Raw genomic sequence first — 26,523 nt, 5'->3', positions numbered from 1 at the left:
ATTCTCCTTCCCAGACAGAGCATCCACACACGGGCTTTCAGCCTCCCTGTGAAGACCGGCAAGCTATCAATGAGCCCAGAGTGCCAGTTCATGTGGGCGCTGCCTGATTCTAGGGAAGTCCTTGGCACAGGCAAAATGTCCCCTTGTCAGTGTAAAAGTGCGCCTGGGACCAGGCCACCCAGAGCTGCCCCCAGGACTCTGGCCACTGCTGCGCACGCTCTTCCCTAGAACGGGCTGCAGGGATGGTGGCAACCCAGGTCCTGCTTTCTGGGGGAATCAGGACTCCAGAGGCACAGGGAGTGGAGAAGCAGCAGCCCTGGACTAAGAGTCAGGGCCCTAAATGGTGGGTTTGGCTCTGCTCTGAGATCCCCCCAGGGCTCCAGGTGGCCCATCTATAAAATTCGGGCAACTGCCCACCTGCAAAGGGGAACGTGGATGAGAGGAAGGTGAAGACTGCAAGGCAAGAGAAGCGAATCCCACTGGCTGGTGGCCTCACCTGTCCAAACACGTACAGCAGCCCGATGGTGCCTCCCGTCTGGCCGCCAAGGACTGAGGCGATCATGGAGTAGACGCCGCCGCTGCCCACGCCACAGTGCTCCCCAACCCCGATGCCAGACAGCACAGTGACCAGGGCCACCAGGGCAACGAAGGACACCAGAAACACGCCCATGAGCACACCTGTGTTTCCCTGCAGCGGAACAGCAAGGAGCCAGGTCAAGGTTAGGGCACGGAGGGAGCACTGACCACCGTCCCCACACCCCTGGGGCTGGACCCACAGGAAAAGGACAAAGGCCGTGCCCGCAGGAGTAAGACCTGGAAGCAATTCCAAATGAAGGTGAGGTCCCTGCAGCAAATTCTTCCAGACTCCCCGGCACTGACAATGTAAAGTCAAAGCTACCTCACACCCTCAGGAGGCCCCTCCTGGCAAGGCCCCTCCTGGCAAGGCCCCTTGCCCCCTCCCCAGTCCCCCTCCTTCCTCTGCCGACAACCGCCCCCTCTACCCCCACGACCACAGACACACTCTGTGCTGCGGCGTGAAGTCTTGTGCTCCCTCACCCGAACCCTCCCACCCACGGGGATCCCCCACCTGGAATGCCTTTCCGCCCCCGCCCTTCCTCACCAGGTTCACTCCAGTGCCTCCTTTAAGACGAGGTTCAGAGTTTCCTTCTCCAGGAAGCTGTCCCTGTAACCCTGCCTCCCCGGTTCCCACAGTACCCAGGGCTCAGGACTTACCACAGCACCTTATCACACTGAGTCTATTTCCAAGCCCATATTTACCTCTGGACCCTGGGCTCCAGAGACCCAAATTAGGTTTTATTCAATTATTTATTTTGCTGATGTTATATTTTATTTTATTTTTTTTTTTTTTTTTTTGTCTTTTTGCTATTTCTTGGGCCGCTCCCGTGGCATATGGAGGTTCCCAGGCTAGGGGTCTAATCGGAGCTGTAGCCACTGGCCTACGCCAGAGCCACAGCAACGCAGGATCCGAGCCGCGTCTGCGACCTACACCACAGCTCACGGCAACGCCGGATCGTTAACCCACTGAGCAAGGGCAGGGACCGAACCCGCAACCTCATGGTTCCTAGTCGGATTCGCTAACCACTGCGCCACGAAGGGAACTCCTGATGATATATTTTAAATGAACTTATACAATTACTATTTTCTTTCTTTGTTCATGCTTTTAAACTGCCTGTGTGGGATAATTTTTTAAAGTTTTTAGCAATCATTAAGTTTTCATACCAAAACTGCCACTTTAATGTTTTTCAAATTATAAGGAGTTCCCATTGTGGCTCAGTGGGTTAAGAACCCATTAGAGTGTCTGGGAGGATGCAGGTTGGATCCCTGACCTTGCTCCGTGGGTTAAGGATCCAGCATTGCCATGAGCTGCCATGTAGGTCAAAGACCTGGCTCGGATCCAGCGTTGCTGTGGCTGTGGGGTAGGCCAGCAGCTGTACCTCTGATTCAATCCCTGGCCTGGGAACTTCCATATGCTGCAGGTGTGGCCTTAAACAAAACAAAGCAAAAATTATAACTTGCTGTGAAATTATTCTTTAGATTTCCTATTTTCTATTTAAAACGATTTGGGCATGACCTCTACTTATTTTCATTGAATATCATCCCCTAGAAGTTCTACCTTATCTTTGGCATTTCACATTTTCCTTTATTTCCGTTTTCAAATATGACCTTTCAGGCAACACTCATGTCAGAACTGAAAAGGAGAGGTCATAGGACCAAAGGATGTGTTTGTGCTAGGCGGCCTCGAAGATGCTGCCAGTGGCCCCCACCTCCTTGTGTAATCGCCACCCCTTGCGTGAGGGCTGGATGGAGTGACTCACTCTTAATGGGTAGAACCTCACACAAGTGTCAGGGTGAAGACATGAGAACATGGGGGCAGTCACCTTGGGCACTTGCTCCCTCACTCTCTCTCAGGTTGCTGGCCCTGGGGGGAGGCCAGCTGCAGGTGCCCAGGTAACCCCATGAAGAGGCCCACGTGATAAGGCCTGACGACAACATCACAAGTGATCTTGGAAGCAGATCCTCTGCCAGTAGATGAGACTGCAGCCCTGACTGACAGCTCAGCTGCTACCCTATGAGAAATCCTGAGCCAGAGGCACCCAGCTAAGCTGCACTGGATCCCTGAGCCACAGTAACTACAAGATAATACATATTTGCCGCTTTAAGCTGATAAGTATTGGGGTAAATTGTTATGCAGCAATAAATTCCTAATGGAATTTGTACTTCACTTTGGGATGGGACTGATACTCCTACATAGCCATTTCTAAAAAAAAAAAGGAAAAAAAAATCACACCCAGCAGGGTTAAGAGGTGGCCTTAAGATTTAAGAGTCAAAATAAAGAGAGCTTACCCCTCTATCCTTCTACTGCTCCATAAGCATCCCCAGAATGCAGCAGCGCCCAGGTCCAGGCTGTCACTGCCAGGCCTTCCCTGCCACAGCGGTCAGGTGGCTGGATGCCCATTGGATACTGGCTGGAGAGGTGCTGGATGGTGAGGTGGCTCCCAGGAAGGGGAAAAAAATCAGAGGTGGATGCCAGAAGCCTGAGAATGCCTGCCAGGACGAGGCGTCTGAGCTGGAGGCTTTGTGGTTTTTTAAGTAGGGGCTCTGATAAATTAGGGAAGAGTATGAGAGGTAGGAATTCTCAGCATTCACACCAGAGGGCTTGCTAATCCTGCTCTCAGCTTTTCACACATTAATAAAGAAAATTTTCAGACCCATCCTGGCCATGGCTAAGACTGAACCCTGAGCTAAGAGCCTGGGTATGGAGTAGAGCAAGAGCTTTGGGAAGGTCTGCCCTCACTCAGGTCTCCTGAGAGGGCTCAGAACCCTATGCACCCCACTAAGTGAAGCTGAATCGCCTGGAATTTGCGTATGTGATGGTTAATGGTGAGTGCCAACTTGGCTAGGTTATGGTGACCAGCTGTTTAGTCAAACACTAGGCTAGAAGTTGCTGTAAAGGTATTTTTAAGGTGTGATTAACATACACAATCAGTTGACTTTAAGTAAATGAGATTACCCTCCGTAGGTGGGTGGTTCTGCTGCAATCAGGTGAAGGCCTTAACAGCAAATACTGAGGGTGAGATTTTCCAAAGAAGAAGGAATTTGGTCTCCGGATGGCAACACAGAATGTATGCATTAGTTTCGAGCTTTTGGACTCAAAAACAAAAAAAACCCCTGAAATAGCAATTCTTATCTGCATCTCACTTGTCAGATAGATTTTGGATTTGCCACCCCCATAATCACATGAGCCAATATCTCAAACTAAAGACACATACCTCTTTCTCTCTACTGCCATGAGAATACAGAGAATATGACCATCTCTCAGGTATCCACAGGGATTAATTCCAGGACTGGCTGCAGATACCAAAATCCGCAGGTGCTCATGTCCCAGAGTCAGCCCTCCCTATCCGTAGTCCCCCATCCAGGGGGTCAACCAATCACAGTATTTACTGAAAACAAATGTGAGGAAGCGGACTGGGCCTTTCAAACCCACGTTGTTCACAGGTCAACTGTATATTGGTCTGGCACAGAGTTCCTGACACTGTGTCATTTCCTAAGTGATAAGAACACTACGAGCATCTCTTGTTCCAGTATCTGGTCTCTGACCCCATCCCTGGCACAGGATTCCTAAAACCCTTGCAAATTCCTAAGTGATAAGAGCATGAGGAACATCTTTTGTTCTAAGGAGGCGACTGCGAGTGGGCTCCTGAATGGAGGCTGGTCACCAGGAAGACCAATTCAGGGTGAGAAGCTTGGAATTTTCACCACCCACCCCCTTCACCTCCACTCACTTCTCTAGAGAGGGGGAGGGGCGAGAAATGGAGTCACTAATGATCATGTGTGATGAAACCACGGTAGAAAATCCCAAACGCAGAGTTCCCATCGTGGCTCACGGAAACAAATGCAACTAGGAACCATGAGGTTGTGGGTTCGATCCCTGGCCTCGCTGAGTGGTTTAAGGATCTGGCAGTGCTGTGAGCTATGGTATAGGTCGAAGACTCGGCTTGGATCTGGAGTTGCTGTGTTCTGTGGCTAGGCTGGCAGCTGTAGCTCCAATTGGACCTCTCGCCTGGGAACCTCCATATGCCACGGGAGCGGCCCTAGAAAAGGCCAAAAAAAAGACAGAAAAAAAAAAGAAAAGAAAAGAAAGAGAAAATCCCAAACATATGGGGTTTGGAAAGCTTCCAGGTGGTGAGCATATCCACATACTGAGGAGGAGGCGGAGGGTGATGCACCCCAGCTCCGCAGGACAGAGGTGCCTGCTCTTGGGTCCCTCGAGGACCTCACCCTATGTATCTCCATCTGTTCATCTATATCTTTATCATATCCTTTCATAAGCTAGCAAACATTAATAAGCTTTCCCCCGAGATCTGTGAGCTGCTCCAGCAAATTCACCAAATCTGAGGAGGGGTCGTGGGAATCCGATTCACAGTCGATTGGTCAGAAGCAGAGGGGACGCTGTGGACTTGTGACTGGCAGCTGAAGTGGGTGGGGGCAGCCTTATGGGATGGAGCCCTTAACTGGTTGGGTCCGATGCTATCTCCAAGTAGACAGGGTCAGAATGGAGTTTAATTGTAGGACATGCAGCCAGTATCACAGAATTGCTGTGTTGGGGAAAACCACACATCTGGTCACCGGAAGTGTCAGAAGTAAAGTGTTCCATGTGAAAATAAGGAGAAAGACATGGGAAGAGAACTGTAGGTTTTTACAATTCCCACTCCTTCTCCCTCTCCCCCTCTGGGGCAGCCAAGGGGGTGGGGGCCAGCCAAGTTGAAGAACACCGAGGAAACTGGAGAGGGTCAGAGACTGGAGGCAAATTTGCCATCGGTCTGCTCTCTGACCCACCTCTAGTCCCACCTGTGACATGCCCTGACCTCTGCACTCATGTTTCTGTAGTTAAATCCATGGTGAGGCTTCCACGGGAACCTCTGTCTGGGGCCCATTTAAAAAGCAATGCCAGCTACTCCACATACTCGATCTCGTTCCATGTTTCTGGAACATCTGTGCTTTAGGAATCTGCTGACTACACTGTGGGATACACAAGGGTGACTGGGCTTTGCATGTCACAGGCCCACAGGAGGCTCCAGGGCCACCAGCCCATCACTCACCACCAGCCAGCCGGTCCTCAAGAAAAGGACAACCCCAAAAATGTTGATCATGCAGGATGTGAACACACCATCCCAGGTCCCGAACAGCACTGGCTCCCACACAAACAGCTGGATCTTCCACCAGGGCTGGGGCTGGGCCAGCGCCTCCTGAAAACAGGGCACACAGAAGTCAGCTCAGCAGCAGCGGGGAGGGCCAGCGAGGGAGAAGAATGGGGAGCTGGGAGACCTCGGCTTCCACACACTTCCGTCTCACTGCGGCTGGCAGGCCTGGGGAACACACACTCCTGTGCCCGGACACAGCACAGACTAGCTGTTCAGCAAACCCGATTCCCTTTCCTACACTTGGGTGGGGGGACACCTTTCCCAGCCTCTTCACAGGCAGGCATGGCCATGTAACTAAGTTCCAGCCACTGGGATGTGGGTGAGCATGGGATGCTGACAGTTCAGACTGTGGTCCTGAGCTCTGGGCGGTGCCATCTTCCCTTTCAATCCTCTAGTCCTGGTGGGACACCAGCTTCCAGCAGTTACTAATCTTTAGGTAACCTCACTTTCCTTAGCTTTTTGCTCTTCCGGACCTTCTAACACTTCTGTAATAAATTTTGTGTATTGGGAGTTCCTGTTGTGGCTCAGCAGTAAAGAATCTGACCAGTATCCATGAGGACACGGGTTCAATCCCTGGCCTTGATCAGTGGGTTAAGGATCCAGCATTTCTGTGAGTTGTGGCATAGGTCACAGATGCAGCTCAGATATCGCATTGCTGTGGTGTAGGCCAGCAGCTGCAGCTACAATTCGACCCCTGGCCTGGGAGCTTCCATATGCCACAGGTGCAGCCATAAAAAGCAAATAAATAAATTCTGTGTTATTAAATTCCCTGTTTAAAATACTTAGGGCAGCTTCTGTTTTCCTGAATGAACACTGGGTGGTGCGGTGACCCCTAAGCACCCTTCCATCCCATACCCCAGGATCCCAAGGCATCATTTGGCAGTTGTCTAGAATCAAAGGCTAACAAGTGGCAAAACACATGGGTTCCTCATTTTTTCAATCCAAAAATAACAAAGGCTCTTACAGAACACTCATACAGAAATGCTTTACTAAAAAAGCTAAACCTTGTAGAAATACAAAAATGATTTTAAAACCCATGCTGTGAACTGCATAGATTTGGGACTTAATCTAAATTCAGATATCACTATTCTTCCAGTGCCCTCAAACCACCTCAGCACTGAGAAATGATTCACCCGGGGAGTGGGGGGCGGGGAGGCACCCAGCTAAGACCCACTGTGCACATAAGCCTAATTGGTGCATGTAGGTGACCCCTAACCTCAGTGAGAAGGCAGCAAAGTCAAGAAACAGGGGAAATCGAAGGTCCAGAGTCAGGGGCAGAGTTCCTGAACAGCTGAGAACAATGGATGTGCCCATTTTCTAGGACCAAGGCCAGAGGCCAATTATACTTGGTCAAAACCAAGAGGGAGGATCCCAGCTTCTCCCCTGTGTCACCCACCCACAGATGAAGAAAGGACCTCATCAAATTATCAGGGACATCAGTGAAGCCACACCAGACAGATGGGTTGGGGGACTCCCTGTCAATTCTTGATGCCAGCTGGAACCCCTTTCATGTGTGTATTTCTGTTCGTCTGTCTTTCACAAACCACCAAAGGGGAGTCTCCTGAAAGTCAAAAAATGTAAGAACAGTAATTGTGGCTCAGGACAAAGACCCTGCCAACCTATGTTTGTCCTTGAACAAGTGGTACCAAGGGACCTCATGGTAAGATTGTTTTCCAGGATCCTAATCTCAAAACTCAAGACCTGGCCCAACTTCCTGTCCCTGCTTGTGTTCACTTCCTACCATGGCTTGTTTCAGGCCTATTATTTATTAGAAACAGTCATAACAACAACTGTCAGCAACAAAGAGTAATAATTGAGAGAGTGCTTTGAGCTTCCACATCACTCCCCTCTTCTGGTGCTCATATCACCACAGGAGGCAGGCAGGGAGTGGGTCCCCTGTTTACAGCTCAAGCAAAGAGAGCCAGGGGCTGGGGGAAGAGACAGGACTGCCCCAGGGCCACAGATGGGGCTTGAATTCCCCAATCCAGACCGTAAAACCTGCACCACAGGTTCCTCGTCCCTTTCTCTCCTAAACCTCTCTCTTCCAGGGTCAGTTTCTAACATCCTAGACTTCGCTTAATTGTGAGTACATCCACTTTACCCTTGAAACTTCTGTTGTGGTTTTAGAAACTTGATTTCTCTTTCATTCCAGCCTTCATATTTCCACTGTAAAAGCTGTTTTATTTATTTATTTACCCAGTGGGGTTTGAAAAGCCTTTCGCTCCCTGGATCTCATTGAACTAAATCAGCCTTAAAGGTGCGTTGCAGGTTAATGAGGCAGAAATTTTGGGAGACTCTTCACCCTGAGAATGAAGGTGTAAGTGAAAGTATACATGTTTGAAATGGGTTTGGTGACTGAGTCATGACAGCTTATTTTGGGATGTTTAGAGGAGTGTGCCCACCTTCTCTTGCCAAGTGCCAAAAGAACACAACTACGTCTTCCCAGGTCCTAATCCTCCAACACTGGCAGGAAGAGCCTAAGTCTGACCCAAGATTGAGGTCCTAATGTTTTTAAAGAGAAAGAGACATAAAGCCAGTGAGAGAGAGAAAAGGAAGAAGAAACAAAAGCACCCAAGAAAGGAAATGCAGACAAGACAGAGGACCCCAGTATAATGCCAGGTGGGTCCTATGGAGACCCCAAGGGACAATTCCTAAGCTCCCTGCACAGACATGCCACCTCCAGGCATTGACACAGAAGCACAGAAGCACCTGGGGTCCTGTGCTCATCACCTCTCCCTCATCCACCCCCACCTACAGGACATCCTCAGGCTTCTACACTGCCCCACAAGTGGCCTTTTGGGAGATACTGACCAGACAGCTCAAGCCAGTCGCCTAGCATAGTAACTATGTGGCGCAGGGCTGGTAGAATCCGACACCAATTCCATTGTGGAGGAGGGGGCTTGTCCTCGACCCGGCGATTCCCGACACCAGTTGGTGTCCTACAATTCAACTCCATTCCAACATCATCTACCCAGAGATGGAGTCAGATCCCACAGTCAAGGCCCCAGGCCTACCAGACAGCCCCACAGATGCCAATCCCAGGGCCAGGCTGTCACCTGTGCCCCTGACCCACAGGCCATTGATTGCAAATTCCCACCACCTCCATCTTGGGTGCAATTCATTTGCTAGAGCGGCTCACAGAACTCAGAGAAATATTTTACTTACTAGCTTATTATAAAAGGATATACCTCAGAAACCACTAGATGGAAGAGGTGCACGGGTCATGGCTGGGGAAAGGGCCAGGAGCTTCCATGCCCTCTACCAACAGAGTGCTCTGCCCCCATCTCCACGTGGTCACCAACCCAGAAGCTCTCTTTTGGGGTTTTTATGGCAGCTCCATTACATAAGCACGATTGGTTAAATCGCTGGCCATCAGTGATTGATGCCACCTCTAACCCCTTTCTCCTTCCCTAAAAGTTCCAACCCTCTAATCACATGGCTGGTTCCCCGACAACCAGCCTCCTCCTCGGGTGATTCTAAACATCACCTCATTAATATCCACCCAGTTGTGGCTGAAAGGTGTTTGTTATGAATGTCGAGACACCTTATGGGAGTTCCCATCGTGGCTCAGAGGTTAACAAACCCGACTAGTATCCATGAGGATACAGGTTTGATCCCTGGCCTCGTTCTGTGGGTTAAGAATCTGGCGTTGCTGTAAGCTGTGGTGTAGGTCGCAGACGCGGCTTGGATCCTGCGTTGCTGTGGCTCTGGTGTAGGCTGGCGGCTACAGCTCCAATTAGACCCCTAGCCTGGGAACCTCCATAAACCGGGGGTGTGGCCCTAGAAAGACAAAACAAACAAACAAACAAACAAAAACAAAGACACCTTATCACTCTGATCGCTTAGGACAGTCCAAGGGTTTTGGGAGCTCTGTGCCAGGAAAGTGAATGAAAGCCAAATATATATTTATTATAAATCACAGTCTAACAACTGACTCCTCCCCAGCCCTGTTCTCTGTCCTGCCAGCTGTCTCCGCTTCCCTTCAGCACCCGCTCAGAGAGACTGCGGGCAGAGTCACAGTTCTGCAGCGTAAGCAGACACCCAATAGGACAGAGTATCAGCTCCTCCCGACTTGGGGACCTCACACCTAAGCCCCTCCTTTAGGGAGGGTAAGGAACCCCACCTGGTCTCAGATACGGCCTCCCACCAAGGCCATGCCTCACACTCTCCCTCTGGGCCTCTCCCTCATCATTTCTGTTGCCTGGGGAGGCGGGGGGCATAGCTGGGGTGACCAGCGGGGGGCAGTTGAGCCAGTTCGGGGCTCTCTCGTGACAAGTCCCAACTACTGATGACTCTCTTAGAACCTCATTGTCTTTGGATTTGGGCCCCAGTCATCAATTCAAAAATATCAAGAGTCCCATTCAACACTCCATGACACAGACGTAGCAGGCTGCAGGGAAAGGGAGGCAGCAGTAGGATGTGTGCTGTGCCTGATATGGAGTCTGGTGGGATGCAGAGGTCGTGACTAAGAAAGGAAAGAAAGAAAAGTGAGGCGTGAAGCAGTCCCTCGGGAAGGGCACTGCCTTCTATCCTCAAGGGGCAGGTCCCTCTCTCCTGAGGACCCTCAGCTTGGCAGCAACAACTTGACAGGTTCCTGGGCACAGCGACTTGAAGCCTGGCCCCTGGTGATCGCACTGGAGTCTGCTCATTGCTGGAGCTTTCCTTCCCCACCTCCCAGAACAAGGAGCCAGCCCCTGGTCCCTCCGAGCCCAGGGCTGTGCCCCACAGCAGACACGGCACGGCCGCCGGCGGGGTGTGTTCGTTCAGAGGCAGGAGACTTTCTCCAGTGAGTAGAGAACCCTCACGCTTGGGCAGGGCATCTAGAAAGACAGGGGAATTGCACCTGAACCGTGTCCGGAGTGGGAATCACCTGGCTTCCTGCTCACACAGCGAGCTGAGCTGAGCAGTAAGACTGAGAAAAGCTGAGCCACAGGCACTGACGGGAGCTCCCCCGCAGGAGCCTTTGGCCTGAAACAGCTGCCTCCCACCAGGCCTTAGCGAGCACATCTGAAAAGTGAGATGACACCTTTTCTGTCCCCGAGCAGCTGGAGGAAAAGGGACCAGGTGAGAAACCACTCCTGCCCACTCGGGTCAGGAGTGGGTCAAAGCAAGACATGGCCTGCCTCTCTCTCCCAGACAAAGGGGGGCTCTGCCTGGAGTCCACACACATGCGCCAGCACCTTGCTTCCTGAAAGCTAATTATCTAATGACTAATCACACCTCAGAGAAGATCCCAAGCTGCGAGCCAAGGGGGCAGAGTGGCCCTACATTCCCTTCGTCTAGCTCTGGACAGGCACCACAAGCAGGGGGGCCAGCAGGGCTCTGGGGGCCAGCAGCCACCTACCTGTGATACCTGAGTCCAATGCAAATACTACATATCAGCCTCAGCGAGGTGGCACAGGAGACAGTAATTGTGAAAATTTGTGTGTGTGTGTGTGTGTGTGTGTAAGCATGAAGCATATTAGGCAGTTTTAAATGTGCAGGGGGCGGGGGTGAACTTCTTCAAGAAGGTTGGGTGGAAAGTAAAGAGGTCTTATTACCTGTGCCTTTTCTATTTGCCTAGCTCACTCGTCCTCATGTTCCAGGTGAATCTTGGCCTACAGCATAGCCCTGAAAGCTGCCTTTCCAACCCCTGCCTGGTGCCCAGCATTGAGGCACCCAGCCCCTTCTGCTGTCCCAGGAATGGGCATCCATTGTGGGCTCTGCCACCCTGAGTGATGCTGGCAATAGAAACCACTTTACAGCAGAAGAAGCAAAAACCTGTGTGGACTGGTCAAAGTCTGATTTCCTGGATTCAAATCTGGGCAGCACCCTTCGTCAATATTGATTTAATCATTCCAGGAAATGTGAGATCTTCGTGAGTGTGTGGATCTCTTCTGCACAGAACCAGTCCGAAAGGCAGTGTCTCCCTAACAATAGTTCCTTGGCCTGTGGTTTCTCCATCCTGGGCCGCCTCGTCCTGGACCAGTGCTGGAAATCTCCTAAGGCACAACCTGGTCTCTCAGCCACACAGACCCAGCAGCGGCAAGACCCTCAGCTGCTGTGAAAACGTTGATGCTGATGGGAATCCCTGATGGAGTTCTGCCTGCCAGAACCACACGGCAACTCATCCCCACAAAGCAGCCACTTCTGGGCTCAGAATGCAGAGCCCAAAGACACAGTGCTCTGGACACCTGACACCACCCCACAGATCACAAACTCCCACAGCAGCAATGCCATGGCCACCTAAACGAGCTTTCTCTTCCCTTTCTGCTTCCTTGGCAAAGCAACAGAGCCTCTCCTGCAGGACTTGGGCTGCCATTAGAAAGTATACCTGGGGGAGTTCCCGTCGTGGCTCAACGGAAACGAATCTGACTAGTATCCATGAGGACGTGGGTTTGATCCCTGGCCTCGCTCAGTGGGTTAAGGATCTGGCATTGCTGTGAGCTGTGGTGTAGGTCACAGATGCGACTTGGATCTGCTGTTACTGTGGCTGTGATGTAGGCTGGCAGCTACAGCTCGATTTGACACCTAGTCTGGGAACTTCCATATGCCACGGTGTGGCCCTAAAAAGACCAAAAAAAAAGAAAAGAAAAGAAAGAAAGAAAGACTATCTTAACAACCAGGAAGGGAAACACAAACCCTAATGCCCTCCCCTAGTAACAGGCAAACCAGCTAACAACCACCAGCAAAAAGATTTATTCATCTGGGTCTTCAGTGGATCAAACAATATAACTGTGTAAGAATTCTAATGTACTGAGTACTTTTGACTTTTGGAATCACATTAATGTTTTACATACTCAAACTCAAACAAAATCAAATCTAATCAACAGGATGACAAAGAAAATTTAAAATATACAAAGAGAAACAAATTAACCTAACTATTTCTAACAAGTAACATGACAACAATAAAAGTGGGAAAAAATGAGAATAACTTTTTAATTTTTTTTTTCTTTTTATAGCTGCATCTGCTGCATATAGAGGTTCCTAGGATATGGGTCAAATCAGAGCTACAGCTGCCAGCCTACCCCACAGCCACAGCATGCAGGATCTGGGCTTTGTCTGTGTCCTACACCACAGCTCATGACAATGTCAGATCTTTAACCCACTGAGCAAGGCCAGGGCTTGAACCTATGTCCCTCCTGGCTGCTAGTCTGGTTCATTACCACTGAGCCACAACAGGAACTCCCAGAATACCTTTTGAACAAAACACTTTGACCATGTGCTCTCAGTCTAAAAACAAATAACTACAAACTAATCTAAATTCTAGATAGAAAGTTTGTTTTTCTGCAGGGGAAGGAACTAGCACTTCTGAATCTATTTTACATGAATTAGCAAATCAGTAAATATAGCGAATGGGAACCAAGTTTCTTACTGTTGGAGAAGGCAGTTACAACTAAGGAAAGAGAATAGAAGAATGAACCCTAGGGTGATAAAATTAGAGGTATCAGTTTGAATTTATAGTTTTTATTATATAGAGAAAGATTCAGAGCTAGGTAAATATATACATTCCTTCTCTGTGTCCACTAAAAGGGTTTATGAGTCAGGGTACACCAGTAGCAATGAACATACCTGGCACTCAGATGTTGGTCCCTAAATACCATTTCTGACTTTAAGGAGCCAGAGCACTTTGGAGAAATGGCTGATTCAGGTCTGGGACAGAAAAAGTACAAAATGAGCCAAGAACACTTTGTGCCAAAAAGTAAGTAAGTGCTCCCCAAAATGATGAAGATGTATTATAAGGACATAGAAGCCAACTTGAAGGGGCACCCCCTGGCCAAATCTGTAACAATCTGAGCATCAAAGTCAGTAATAATAGCAATAGAATGCTCATGGAAAAAAATAAGAATCTGAGTCCATACAGACATAAGCAAATGAACAAATTTAAATAAGAGGAAGGTAGAAAAATCCTTCTTTATAGAAGACCAACTAAAACATGTAGATGGAGCGATGGTGTCAGAAAAAAATCACCATTTTGGAGTTCCCATCGTGGCTCAGTGGTTAACCAATCTGACTAGGAACCATGAGGTTGCAGGTTTGATCCCTGGCCTCGCTCAGTGGATTAAGGATCCGGCATTGCCATGAGCTGTGGTGTAGGTTGCAGATGCAGTTTGGATCTGGCATTGCTGTGGCTGTGGTGTAAGCTGGCGGCTACAGCTCTGATTCGACCCCTAGCCTGGGAACCTCCATATGCCCCGGATGGGGCCCTAGAAAAAGACAAAAAAATAAAAAGAAAAGAAAAATCACCATTTGAGCAACTCTCACAGAAGTAACTGCTTCTGCCAAGAATCATCAATGGAGCCAAAAGCTCATAGGTAAAAGACTGATGAGGATCAGCATATTTCCAGAGTCTCAAAGTATCCCCAACAAATTATTTATTAAATATGAAGTGAAATTAGTAAACTTTAGAGTGGATTAACCTAGTGGACACCACCTTAAATAAGTAACACCAAAGTTAACATTACCAGTGATGAGACAAGAGGAAACCCTGTACCTCCTGATATCGTGTCTGGAAAGAAACACAATATCACTTTAAGGGTTTCTGCCAAAACTGCAAAACCTGAATCTAATCATGAGGGATCATGTCCCAAACTGAGGAACATTCTACAAAATAACTGGCCTGTGTTTTTGCAAAAAAATGTCAAGGTCATGAAAGATAAAGAAAGGCTAAGGAACTGTTCCAGATTAAAGGAGACCAAAGAGGCATGATGACTAAATACACTGAGTGACCCTGGATTCGATTCTGGGCCAGGGAAAAAGCTATAGGATATTAGCAGGATAAATGGCGAAAGTGGAATGTAAAACTGTAGATTAGATAATAGGGTCTATTAGTTAAACGTCTTGATCTTCATAAATGTACTGCGGTTGGGTAAAAGCAAAGTCCTGTTCTTAGGAAAGAGACACTGAAATATTTATGGATAAGGGGACATGATGTCTACAAACTACCTTCCAATGATTTGGGAAAGTATATACATTATAATATGTATTATGTATACGGAATAGAAATGTGTGTAGGTATATGCATATATATATTTAGAGAGAGAGAGCACACACAAAAACAACAAAGCAGGAGTTCCTGTCATGGCACGGTGGAGACGGATCCGACTAGGAACCATGAGGTTGAGGGTTCGATCCCTGGCCTTGTTCAGTGGGGTGAGGATCTGGCGTTGCCATGAGCTGTGGTGTGGGTCGTGGACGCGGCTCGGATCTGGTGTTGCTGTGGCTGTGGTATAGGCCGGCAGCTGTACCTTCAATTGGACCCCTGGCCTGGGAACTTCCATGTGCCTCAAGTGTGGCCCTGGGGGGTAAAAAAATAAATAAATAAATAAAAATAACAACGCAAAAGAACAAAATGTTAAAAACCAGTAAATCTGAATCAAGAGTGTGTGAGGTTCTCCGGATTTGTGGTTGCCAAGGGGGGTGAAGAAGGGAAGGAGTGGGAGTTCGGAATTAGCAGAGGCAAACTATTACGAACAGGATGGATAACCAACAAGGTCCTACCGCATGGCACAGAGAACTCTATTCAGTCTCATGTAATAAACCATAATGGAAACGAACATGAAAAAGAACGTGTGTGTGTGTATGTATAACAGAATCACTATGCTGTACACCAGAAATTAACACAACATTGTAAATCAACTACACTTCAACTAAATAATGTTTTTTAAAGAGTGTATGGGGTTCTTTGTACTACAGCAAGTTTCTATGAGTGTGAAATGTTATAAAAATTTCAAAACTAAATAAGTAATGACTTCAACAAAAGCAATTTTTTTGGCCATACCCACAGCATGGGGAAGTTCCTGGGCCAGAGACTGGGCCAAGTCACAGCAGTGGCCCAAGCCACTTTAATGACAACACCAGATCCTTAGCCTACTGCGCTGCAGGGAACTCCAGTTTTTATTTTTTAAAAGGGAAATTCCCACTGTGGCTCAGCAATAATGAAGCTGACTAGTATCCATGAGCATGCGGGTTTGATCCCTGGCTTTGCTCAGCAGGTTAAGGATCCAGCGTTGCCATGTGCTGTGGTGTAGGTCACAGATGCAGCTCGGATCCTGCATTGCTATGGCTGTGGTGTAGTACAGCAGATCCGATTCGACCCCTAGCCTGGGAACTTCCATATGCCATGGGTGTAGCCCTAAAATGCAAAAGAAAAAAGAAGTCCAGACAAATAAAAAACAGTTTGTTCACTCTTATACCCCTAGTGCCCAACATGAACAGAAACTTCCTAAATGTGTTAGTTGAGTCAATAAATGACTGAAGAAAATGTGCTTTAGAAACTGACATAAGACACCTCTTTTAAGGAAGCATTTTTCAGGAAAATGCACTTTCCTACCTTCCAAATAACCAAGACCATGACAGAAAAGATGTGCTGGGGTTTGTTTGCTGGTTGGTCTTTTTAGGGCTGCACCCTCAGCATATGGAGCTTCCCAGGCTAGGGGCTGAAGTGGAGTCGTTGCCAGCGGCCTACGCTACAGCCACAGCAACATAGAATTGTTTAACGCACTGAGCGAGGCCAGGGATCAAACCCGCATCCTCATGGACACTAGTCGGGTTCTTACCAGTTGAGCCACGAGGGAACGAACTCCGGTTTTTGTTTATTTTTTTAAGCATGACATTATAGATATAACTAGAAAGGGAAAATAACAAGGGCTACCATCAGAGAAGGACCTGAGAAGTTCCAGGTTCAGAGCCTGTGAATGCTGGGAGCGGACAGAGGCTGCCCCAATCACTGGCCCTAACTTTATCTTGGAGGCTTTATCATGTAAACGGAAGTAACACATATGGCACATCTAGCAGAAAAGCCTGGAGGGCTGGGTTGGTAAAGAGGCCTTTGTGATTGCCAAGTTCCTACATTTTACATTGAGGTATACAATATGAACTCTAAATAAACTGTGAAAATTTTTAAATGTATATTTAATCCCTAGAGCAGCCATTCTCAAACTTTTTGATCTCCAGGCCTCTTTAGATTTTTAAAAATTACTGAGGACCCTAAAGAGCTTTTGTTTATATGTGTTATAACTATCAATATTTAGCATATTAGAAGTTTAAAGGGAGATATTTCAAAATATTTATTAATCTTTTTTTTTTTTTTCTTTTTACAGCTGTCCCTGTGGCATATGGAAGTTCCCAGGGCAGGGGAGGTGCAGCTGTGGCCTACAACACAGCCACGGCAACACCGGATCTGAGCCGCATCTGTGACCTATGCCACAGCTTATAGCAATGCCAGATCCTTAACCCACTGCGCAAGGCCAGGGATAGGCCCCACATCCTCACAGAAACAGTGTCGGGTCCTTAACCTGCTGAGCCACAACAGGAACTCCTTATTAATCATTTAAACATAACAATAATAAGCCCATTACCTGTTAAAATGAGTCACATGGTTGCATGAAAAATAACTACTTTCCCAAACAAAAACATTTAGTGAAAAGAAAGGCCTTATTATACATTTTGCAAACCATTTTAGTGCCTGGCTTGAGAGAAGACAGCTGGGTTCTCATACCTACTTCCACATCCAATCTGGTGTAAAATGTTGGTTGTGACATAAACGAAAACAGTTTGGCCTCCCCTATTTCTATGGTTAGGAAGAGCAATTTACTGCCACTGAAACATATATGAAAAAAATTTCTGTCACCCAAAGATAAGAGAATCACACTCCCCCAAAAAGGTGACATGGTGTATAAGAAACAGCAGCAACTGCACATGAACCAGAAGAACTAAAGGAAACTTGGGGGGAAAATAAGAAGAAGAAGACCGTATTGCTCAGAAGCAGCACAGCTTTAATGACATAGGTTTGTGTTTTCTTCTCCCTGAGTCTACTAACATCACTTGGTTATTCAGTCAAACACATCCTCTATATCTTACTATTGTAAATGCTTTTACAGATTTATAAATTTTATAACCCACTCTAAGAAGCATGTTGATGTTCGTTACAATGACAGAAAAATATATACATTTTATAAACCTTGACAATGTAAAAAATAATAATCCAACTGACAAACAATTAGAAATAGGATGAGAGAAATGGAAGAAAGAGTAATGTGCCAATATCCCCTTTTCTCTTTTCAGGAAGCAACAAGTAAACTGGTAATAAATTGATAACTTTGTCAAGAAGTCGAGGAATAAATAAATTATTTAAAGCTATAATGATAACCACTAGAGAAAACAAAAACCAGAAGCTATTAGTGACTGTCTCTGGGGAAACGTGGTAAAGAAAGAAAGCTTTTAATTTTATATTATTTTCTTCCTTAAAAAAAAATTTAATGCGTGCATATGGTTCTTCTACAATAAAAATACCAACATTTTTTATCCGAAGAAAAATTTATCACATTATTAGAAATATTTGAAAAATGAAATGCTGTCCTCAAGTTAACAATTTATTAACTCGACTTCAAGTAATGCAGTGACTGGATTCACTAAAAGATGCCTGTGATTTGAGCCACATTTTAAATGTATTGGTTGAGCAGGCTACTTACACCTTTGGTAAAATTAATGACTCTCTAAAATCTGTGTATCTTTTTTTAGTTAGAATTTGCTTTTGCTAGGTGAGTTGGGTTTCTTTTCTTTCTCTTTCTCTTTTTCTCTTTTTTTGCTGTGCTGTGACATATGGTGTTCCTGGGCAGGGATCAGATCCGAGCAGCAGTTGCAACCCAAGCTGCAGCTGCAGCAATGCTGGATCCTTAAGCCACTGTGCCAGGCCAGGGATCAAACCTCCGTCCTAGGACTTCCAAGGATCCCTTTGTGCCATGGCAGGAACTCCAATGGGGTGGGTTTTTTTGTTTTTTTTTTTTAACTGGTAATTGCCTAAAATAAAAAGGGAACGTTACTTAAAATGAGTCACAGATCTCTAAGTTTTATGAACACTGAGATTCACTTTAGAGCAAATTTATCACCTGGAATGGACATAACTATTTTTGGTGAAATGAGGGTTGCTGGGCCACCCTGGCTTCAAGTTCATTGGTAAGCACCTAAATCCTGCTGACAGGAACTATGGAGGTGACTTACAAGCTATCTGCAGATTGGGAAAAGAATGTCATTAATTTTTTTACACAGATCAGTGGTTTTTACTCCACTATTTTTCTTTCTTTATGCCTGTTCATGTAAAGAAGAAAACATTCACACACCAAAATGAAAACAAAGGAAATGTTTTCTTCTGAGAAGTGGTGATGACAACAAGCCCAATTTAGACATCCAAGCCAGAAAAGGTACTGCCTCTGAAGACTGTTCAGGCCAAGCTGTTCTGAAGCCAACCGCCAGTCTTTTGACCATAAGTGTTAAACTCAGAAGGAAAGAAAGAAAAATTTTAAGAATTAGATTACATTATACTTGATAATGATTAAGGAGCAAAAAGAGATACTGAATTATATACAAGTATGTATAGTTCTTTAAATCTTACAATTATTTGATATTGTTCTATGAATACAGATATATCTAGTGTTTAAACTATTATCCTGAAGAGATATATTCTGGTTAGAGAAAGTATTAAATGACTAGGAAAATAAGCTAAAATTCAGTTATCCACTTCTTTAGGAAGCAGGGTTATTCAATCAGGCCAACCAGAGTCTAAGCACCACCTAGTGGCTCCTCCCTCAAATTACAAGAAAAGTGCTTCAGAGTCATTAACACAGCATCTAGGTTTCTCCTTTCAAAGCCCAAACTATTTAATTATAGAAAGGACTGCATATTTTTCTACATCTGGCCATAGATGAAATGTACCCTCAGGCAGTAAGAAATTTTTTTATTTTTATTTTATTTTCTTTTTGCTTTTTAGGGCTGCACCCTCGGCATATGGAGGTTCCCAGGCTAGGAGTTCAATCGGAGCTATGGCTGCCGGCCTACACCACACCTCACAGCAATGCTGGATCCTTAACCCAATGAGCGAGGCCAGGGATCGAACCAGCAACCTCACGGTTCCTATTCAGATTCGTTTCCACTGGGCCATGCCAGGAACTCCAGCAAGAAATTTTAAATTCATCTAGTATGTTCATTCATAGCTAGACAGAATGATTTAATCATGTTTTTTTTTTCCTTTCTCTATCTTATGACCTATGATATCTTAAAAATGTTACTTGCCAAGGGAGAGACTGATCTTCCCAGGGATAACCAACACTTTATTTTTTCTTTCTGTGGAAGTCCCTGGGCCAGGGCTCAAACCTGCACCACGGCAGTGACAATGCTGGATCTCTCTAGGCCACCAAGGAACTCATTCTGGGATTATTTTTTGACAAGCTAAGCAAAGGATACTAGAACAGAGGATCTCTAAGGACTCAACCCCGCCCTACCACCCTGCCCTGTTTCGTAACATATTTGCTTCTTGCTGGTACCACCACCCTGTTCACCGGACACACACAACCCGACCAGACTCTTTCTCACTCTTACCTTGCCAAGCTAACCTAGGTAAGCCACTGGCCAGAGGCGACAGGAAGAGATAAGGGGAGGACAGAGAGGGGAAAGGGAGGGCAGGGAGTCTGGCAGTGCTGGTCCCAGTAGAGGGTCAGAGGTGGCTCACACCCTGGTTCACACATGGGCCCAATGACACGTTCTGGTGGGCACCTATTCCCTGGGTCTGCGTCGGGTCTTCCTCTAGGATGATTAGCTCGGGCCAGCCGGACTTTACCCCATAGATTTCCTAGAAAAGGGTCCTCACAGACCCACTCCTGCTGGAGCTCAAGTCCCAGGCTGGATAAAGAAGACGGCATATGAGTTACTTGCACTAGCTAATTGGCTTCTGGTGACCTGTTCTCAGGCCACAGCATGACACAGCTTCTCTTTAAGTCCCTCTGGAGACCATCCAACCCTGAGAGAAGGAAGACAGCCTACCAGATGAGCTGGAGGCATCTCTTACTCCATAGTGATTAGGAGATTTCTGTTTTAGCGTCCCCAGCACTAGCGGGAGACCCTGGCAAGCAGGCACTCAGTAAATACCTAGTGAGCTGGGCTGACTCCTCACGCCATCTCGCAGCTGGGCGTGCTGGATCCTGCCGTACTTCAGACCTCGCGCCAATGTCTACTAGCCACCTTTCCCTGTCTCTGGCTGCCTGCTTTCTCCTGCCAGCTTCTTCTTCCTGACACCCCAGGTCTGTCCCAGTCTTCAATGTCCAGTGATTGATGGAGACAAGCACAGAATCAAAGATCATTAGTCTTCCATTCCTCTCCCTCTGGCACCAGCTGCTCCTTAGCTTTCCAGCCCCATGTTTCACAAAGAGCCGACTCAATGGGGTTTTAGTGTGAAGTCTGCTTTATCCAATCACTGAAAATGCACTGTATTTAGCGCTCACCATGTGACAGGCACTGGGCCAGATCCTTCGGCATTCGGCATAAGAACCCTGAAAATTAGGTACGTTTACCCCATCTCACAGTTGTCCAAGGGCTCAGCATGTCTACCGGCACTATCAGAGTTTGGAACTCAGGTCCCCAGGTTCAAGTCCACCATCAAACCACACTGCATATCAATGAAGTGCCTGGGCACAGAGGCTCCTGGAACTCCACAGGTTCAGCAGGTCCTCAAACACCTACACACACACATGCACATTGCCAAACCACTGAAGACCCATCTAGGCCTAGAAAGCAGCCCATCTTCCTCAAAGGACTGTCCACCCTGCAGAGTGTTTTGGGCAAGGGAATCACTCAGGTCTTCCACCTGACCTCACTGGGCTGAGTCATACTTTTATTTGCCAACTGAACCCTCTAATCATTCATATCACTGCTTAATGGACCAAAAACATGCTCCCCACCTTAGTTTTATTATCAGCCAACATTTACAGAATGCTGACTATGAACTGAGCACTATACCAAATATTTACAAGAATTAGCTCTGTAATTTTCGTGATTCTCTAGGGTAGGTTCTACCATCGTAGTCATTTTATAGGCAAGGATACAAAGACTTAGCCAGACTAAGAAACTTGTCCCAAGTCACAAAGAGTTAGAGCCGAGAACCCAGGCAGCACCATTCACCCTCAGATCTACAGCCTCACCTCAGTGGACCTCCTTGTTCCTGACCAACAAACACACACAGAGCTACCCCATCTGGTCCTAGAGGCGAGCGAACTCAAACCAGGAATCCATTCATTCCCCCTCTTCACCCTGACTCACGAGCACCCCCACTCTTCCCACATCTCCTAAGAGCTACTTTCCAGTCACAGTGACCAAGAAAAGAGCAGACGTGAACCCAAGCGTTTGGAGTATCACCTCCGGCCTGTCCTCCCACTGGGCACGGACTTCTTAGTACCGTGTTCTTCGGGTCTCAAAGCTCTTAGGACAATTCCTAACTTCCAGGCCTGTAGCAAAGGGAAAGAATGGTTCGTGGGAAACTCCTGGAGGGCCAGCCAGAAAGAAGGAACTCACTTCAATGCCACGTGGCAAGTGCAGTGACAGGCTTGCTGCCAGAGCAGGGGAAGCCAGTCGGATGATGGGGGTGGGGGGAGACCAAGGTAAGGAAGTTTGACCTGAATTCTGAAGGCAGTAAGAAGCCATTGGAAAGCTTTCAGCAGAGGAGTCAAATGCACAGATTTGTGCTTCACAAAAGGATCACTTTAGAGAGATGTGGAGAAAGAAGTTAGGAAGGGATGCATAATCCAGTCGAGAAATGATATGTTGGACAAGACAGTGCCAGGGAGTCAGGAGAAAAGGGAAGGATTTCAAAGATGTCTAGATAATGAACACCAAAGGCCTTGACATTGAATACTGCCTTAGCCCTCGATGGTCCAAGACGGAGGGAGAGGGAGGAGACGCAGAGAACCCTCTCTTAGGGCACGCATGGCAGTTTAACTTGCACTGTGGTTCTCTGTTGCTTGTTCATTTGGTTAGTCAGCGACCATTTACTGACCACTTAAATGCCAGGCACTGCCTTGGGTGCTTGGAGGGTTCCAGTGACAAAGCAGCTGAGGGAGAGATATCAGCAAAGACCAGCATAAGGGAAGGATACAACAAGCACAGAGCCGGGGGAACAGGGACCTTTGGCTGGAAGGTGGAGTACAAAGAGTAAGACGCAAGGGACCAAGCTCGAAACCCAGGCTGGGTCAGGGCCTAGGCTAAGGAGTTTCAGCTCTGGGTAGGGGACCTGGGGAACCACTGAAGGTTTTAAACAGAGAAGAGAGGATCACAGCTGAGCCTTAACAGATCCCTCTCACAGAGTGAACCAAGGGCTTTCTTTTCGGAATCCCTGGAGACAAAGGCCTCATGTTTTCCATTTTTTCATGCTTAACACGGGACTTGTTACTTAGGAAGTTGTCTATAAACATATGTTAGGTGCATAAACACTCATGTACAGTCTTGCACAGCCAAAGAAAATGCATGGCAAGTATGATGAGAGACTGGTCAAGCTAAATAAATATCAAATGAAATTAAATTAAGGTTTCTCTAAGGGTGCCCAACCACACTAGAAACATTGCCTTTTCACCCAGGAGCGAACAGCTCTGGGCAAGCATTCTGAAATATCTTTGAAAAGCTATTCCGAGTCTCCAGTCACTCATTTCTAAGCAGTTTGAATACTTCCCAGGTAGGTGTAAGAAGCTCAGTACTGGCTGCAGGATTCAGCTCCAGGCTGGCCAGAGCAAAGGGGAGCAGTACCTCTTGCTGAGCACACAGCAACTGCCAGCCATCATGCTGCATTTTCACGTGTATCCGTGCACTTGAAGAAAGGGTAACTAGTCAGTCTGGATTTCCCCTTCAGTCCTGAGCCCTATCTGCCTTGCCAGCCTCTGGCTTTTGTCTCAGGACCCGTGGGTTTTGGATCCTGCTCTCTTGCTATTGTGTGAGGCCATGAGTAGATTCTCTCCCCTTTTGGGGGGCTCACTCCCCCAGTTATAATGCCAGAAATCCTTCCTGCCCCTTTCTACAAAGATGAGAGAAATCCAAGGGACAGTGAAAACTTCAAGGTTGAATGATCATTATACAGCAAAGACCCTGGGTGTAAGCAGCTTCTTGATAAACACCTAAGTATGGTTGGTTGGTTTGTTTTTAAGGGTGTAACTCTCTATTTCTGGGGAAAGCCACTTCAACTCCATACCTGAACTGAATATTTATTATAACAAATGATCAACAGTGAGAGGATAAAGAAAGAAAAAACAAAGCCTGCAGATATCAGGGAATCCAGAAATCTATTTGGTTTTAGCATATATGACTTTTTCAGAAATAAGTTCACCTACTTACATTGGTTTGATTCACTATGGGAAGGGGAGGGATGGGCTGGCGGCTTGGGATGGAAATGTTGTAAATTAGGTTGTGATGATGGTTGTACAACTATAAATTTAATAAAATTCATTGAGTTAAAAAAAAAAGTTCAGATTATCCAAATCCTCACTCTTGTTCATGGAAAGCCTCCATGGGTGGGGCGGGGTGGAAGAAGGGTGGGGAGTGACCAGGATTTAAATCCACTACAAATACCAAAGATGATTTTTAACACATAGACGGTTAGGAATTGGCTGTAATATTTTCTTGATTAAACTGGAATACCAAAATAAACTTCTGAGATCATTACTTTTAAAATAGCCCACTGTATAAGTTTCCATCGTGGCTCAGTGGTTGACGAGCCCGACTAGTATCCATGAGGATACGGGTTCAATCCCTGGCCTTACTCAGTGGGTTAAGGATCTGGTGTTGCTGTGAGCTGTGATGTAGGTCACAGACGTGGCTCAGATCTGGCGTTGCTGTGGCTGTGGTGTAGGCCGGCAGCTATGGCTCTGATTCGACCCCTAACCTGGGAACCTCCATATGCCACGGGTACAGCCTTAAAAAGACAAAAGACATGAATGAATGAATGAATGAATGAATGAAATCGGTGCACTGTAATGCTTCCAGTCAGCTTCCTGTCTGGTGACCCTTTGCTCACAGACCCCCACACCACCCAGGCCTACCTGCTGGGCTGCTTCGTGGAAGAGTTCCTGCACTTGAGACATCTGGGCCCTTCTCCTGGAAACGGGGGTCCTGGTGGTCTGGGTGCAGTGAGTCCTCTGGAAGGTAAGCACACCATTGGTGAGGCTGGCTCCTCCCTCCTCAGTCCTTATCACCCATCCTTCCTCTCAACCAGACAAGGCCCTGGCTGAGGAAGGGCCATTGTTCTGCTTCATCTGGAAACATCCCCTTCCCTCTTGGGTACCCAAATAGGTGCCACTCATCCTTCAGAACCTCCCAGAGCTCAAACTTTGCTGTTCTTTTAAAGCCACAGCACCCGCCCCCCACACTTCTCTCTCTTTTCTCTGAGCTCCTTCAATATGGGAGTCAGAGCCAACTGCCTAGCTGCCAAGCCTTTGAGGACACAGTTTTCCACTCCTCTCCGTCCCGGACAGGCTCAGTGGAACTAGCTGCAGGTGGTGAAAGGACCTGAAGACTTACTGAGACCCATTCCGGAGCCAGAGCCCTGACCCCTCGCGTCTGGGTCAGGGCTGGAACCCGCATCCCTCTGGCGCCCCCACTAACGTGAACCCCACACAGCGCAGCGCACGTCCCCTCCAGCCTGTGCCCCACAGTACCAAGCTCTCAGGAACCCCTGGGCCCGGCGGAGAGGCTCGTGTCCCAGGGGAAGGCGGGGGGGGGGGGGGGCGGGGGTCTACCTGAGCAGGGAGGGGGCGAAGGTGACCCAGGCCGGCCCGCCGCTGACTACGGAACAGAGCTCCCCGGGGAGAGAAGCCGCCCTGAGACGCCCCACACACACTCCCCACCCACCCACGCGCCCGCCCGCCGGCCCGCCGCTTGGCGTCTGCCCTCACCTGTTCCCGGGACGCCAGTTCCTAGCGCTGGGCCCGCCCCGTCCCCGCCCCGCCGCCACGTGGCTGACCAGGTGTCGGCTGCGCGGAGCCCAGCTGGCCCGCTGACGAGGCGTTCCGCCCGGGCTCCGGCCGCCCCGCCGGGAGTCTCGGATCCAGGTAGAGAGGGAGTGGGCTGCAGACACTTCCCCTCCCCAAGGGTGGTACCCGCACACCCCACGCCGCCCAGGAGGGCTCCCAGAAGGGGACCACAATCTTAACAGGGGTAGGGACTGGCGGGGGGCCCCGAATCAGGGGAGGATCTGCCAATTCTCAGACTTAAACAGCCGCTGCTACCACCGCCTCCGACGGACGACTCGTTCACCGCACCTCACTGAGGTGCCCAACCCTGGGACTGGGAGGACAGAACGCGAGCCTAACTCACTGCAGCTCCTTCTAAGGACCTGCGCAGTAACACTGCACGCAGGAGTGAGAAAATCTGGGAAGCGGGGGAGCCCGCAGCTCCCACGGGTGCGCACCCCCTGGGCAGGTGCAGAAGCATCTTAACAAGAGACAGAGACTGCGCTCCAAGGATCCCTAAGTGCAGCGGCCACGCGACCAGGGGACCCTCAGACTCGCAGCAGTGTAATTCTTTTGCCAAGGAAGTGCCCTCCTGCATGCTGCGAGGTGGGAGGCACTACCCTGATCACCTTCAGCAATTCCCAGAGCCGGCTTGGAGGGGTGGGGCATGAAGTAGGGTTTCCAGGGCTTCAGCTTGCCGGAAAAAAAGACATTAACATACAGAGAGATCAAATTATCTCTATTTCCAATCTGGCATATTTCCTAAGCCTGAAATAACTTGCTAGGCCTCCATGTGGGCTTCTGAGAAACAGGAGGGCAGCTGGGAGTACTTCCCACGCCCACATGAGCCTTTGTGTGAAAATCCCTAAAAATAGAGGTTGTTCTTTTAAAAACAAAAGGGAAGGCAAACCCATGAGAACACTGACAGAGCCCCAATCTCTCCTGTTTCAGCAAAAGATTTTTTTGGTCTTTTTGGTGGGGGGTGGGGCTGGAAATAGATATAAAATGTGCGATTTAAACTATTTTTAAGTGTATAGTTCAGTGGCATTAATTATATC

The 26,523-nt window shown here is 47.9% G+C and overlaps 1 protein-coding gene across 1 annotated transcript in view; it reads right to left on the bottom strand.

Moving 5' to 3' along the window:
• The window catches only part of SLC12A8 (solute carrier family 12 member 8), a 142,027-nt gene extending 116,681 nt beyond the window's left edge, over positions 1 to 25,346 (bottom strand). Inside the window, exons 1-4 of the mRNA XM_047790408.1 lie at positions 25,253 to 25,346; positions 24,557 to 24,652; positions 5,625 to 5,771; positions 497 to 688 (exon numbers count right to left, since the gene is read on the bottom strand). Of these exons, the coding sequence (XP_047646364.1) occupies positions 497 to 688; positions 5,625 to 5,771; positions 24,557 to 24,598 (381 nt within the window). The 5' untranslated portion in view covers positions 24,599 to 24,652; positions 25,253 to 25,346. The remainder of the gene's footprint in view (positions 1 to 496; positions 689 to 5,624; positions 5,772 to 24,556; positions 24,653 to 25,252) is intronic.
• Between the last annotated feature and the right edge of the window lie 1,177 nt (positions 25,347 to 26,523).

This window comes from Phacochoerus africanus, chromosome 1 (genome assembly GCF_016906955.1).
Source record: "Phacochoerus africanus isolate WHEZ1 chromosome 1, ROS_Pafr_v1, whole genome shotgun sequence".
NCBI lineage: Eukaryota > Metazoa > Chordata > Mammalia > Artiodactyla > Suidae > Phacochoerus > Phacochoerus africanus.
This window is presented reverse-complemented; position numbering and strand designations above follow the sequence as displayed.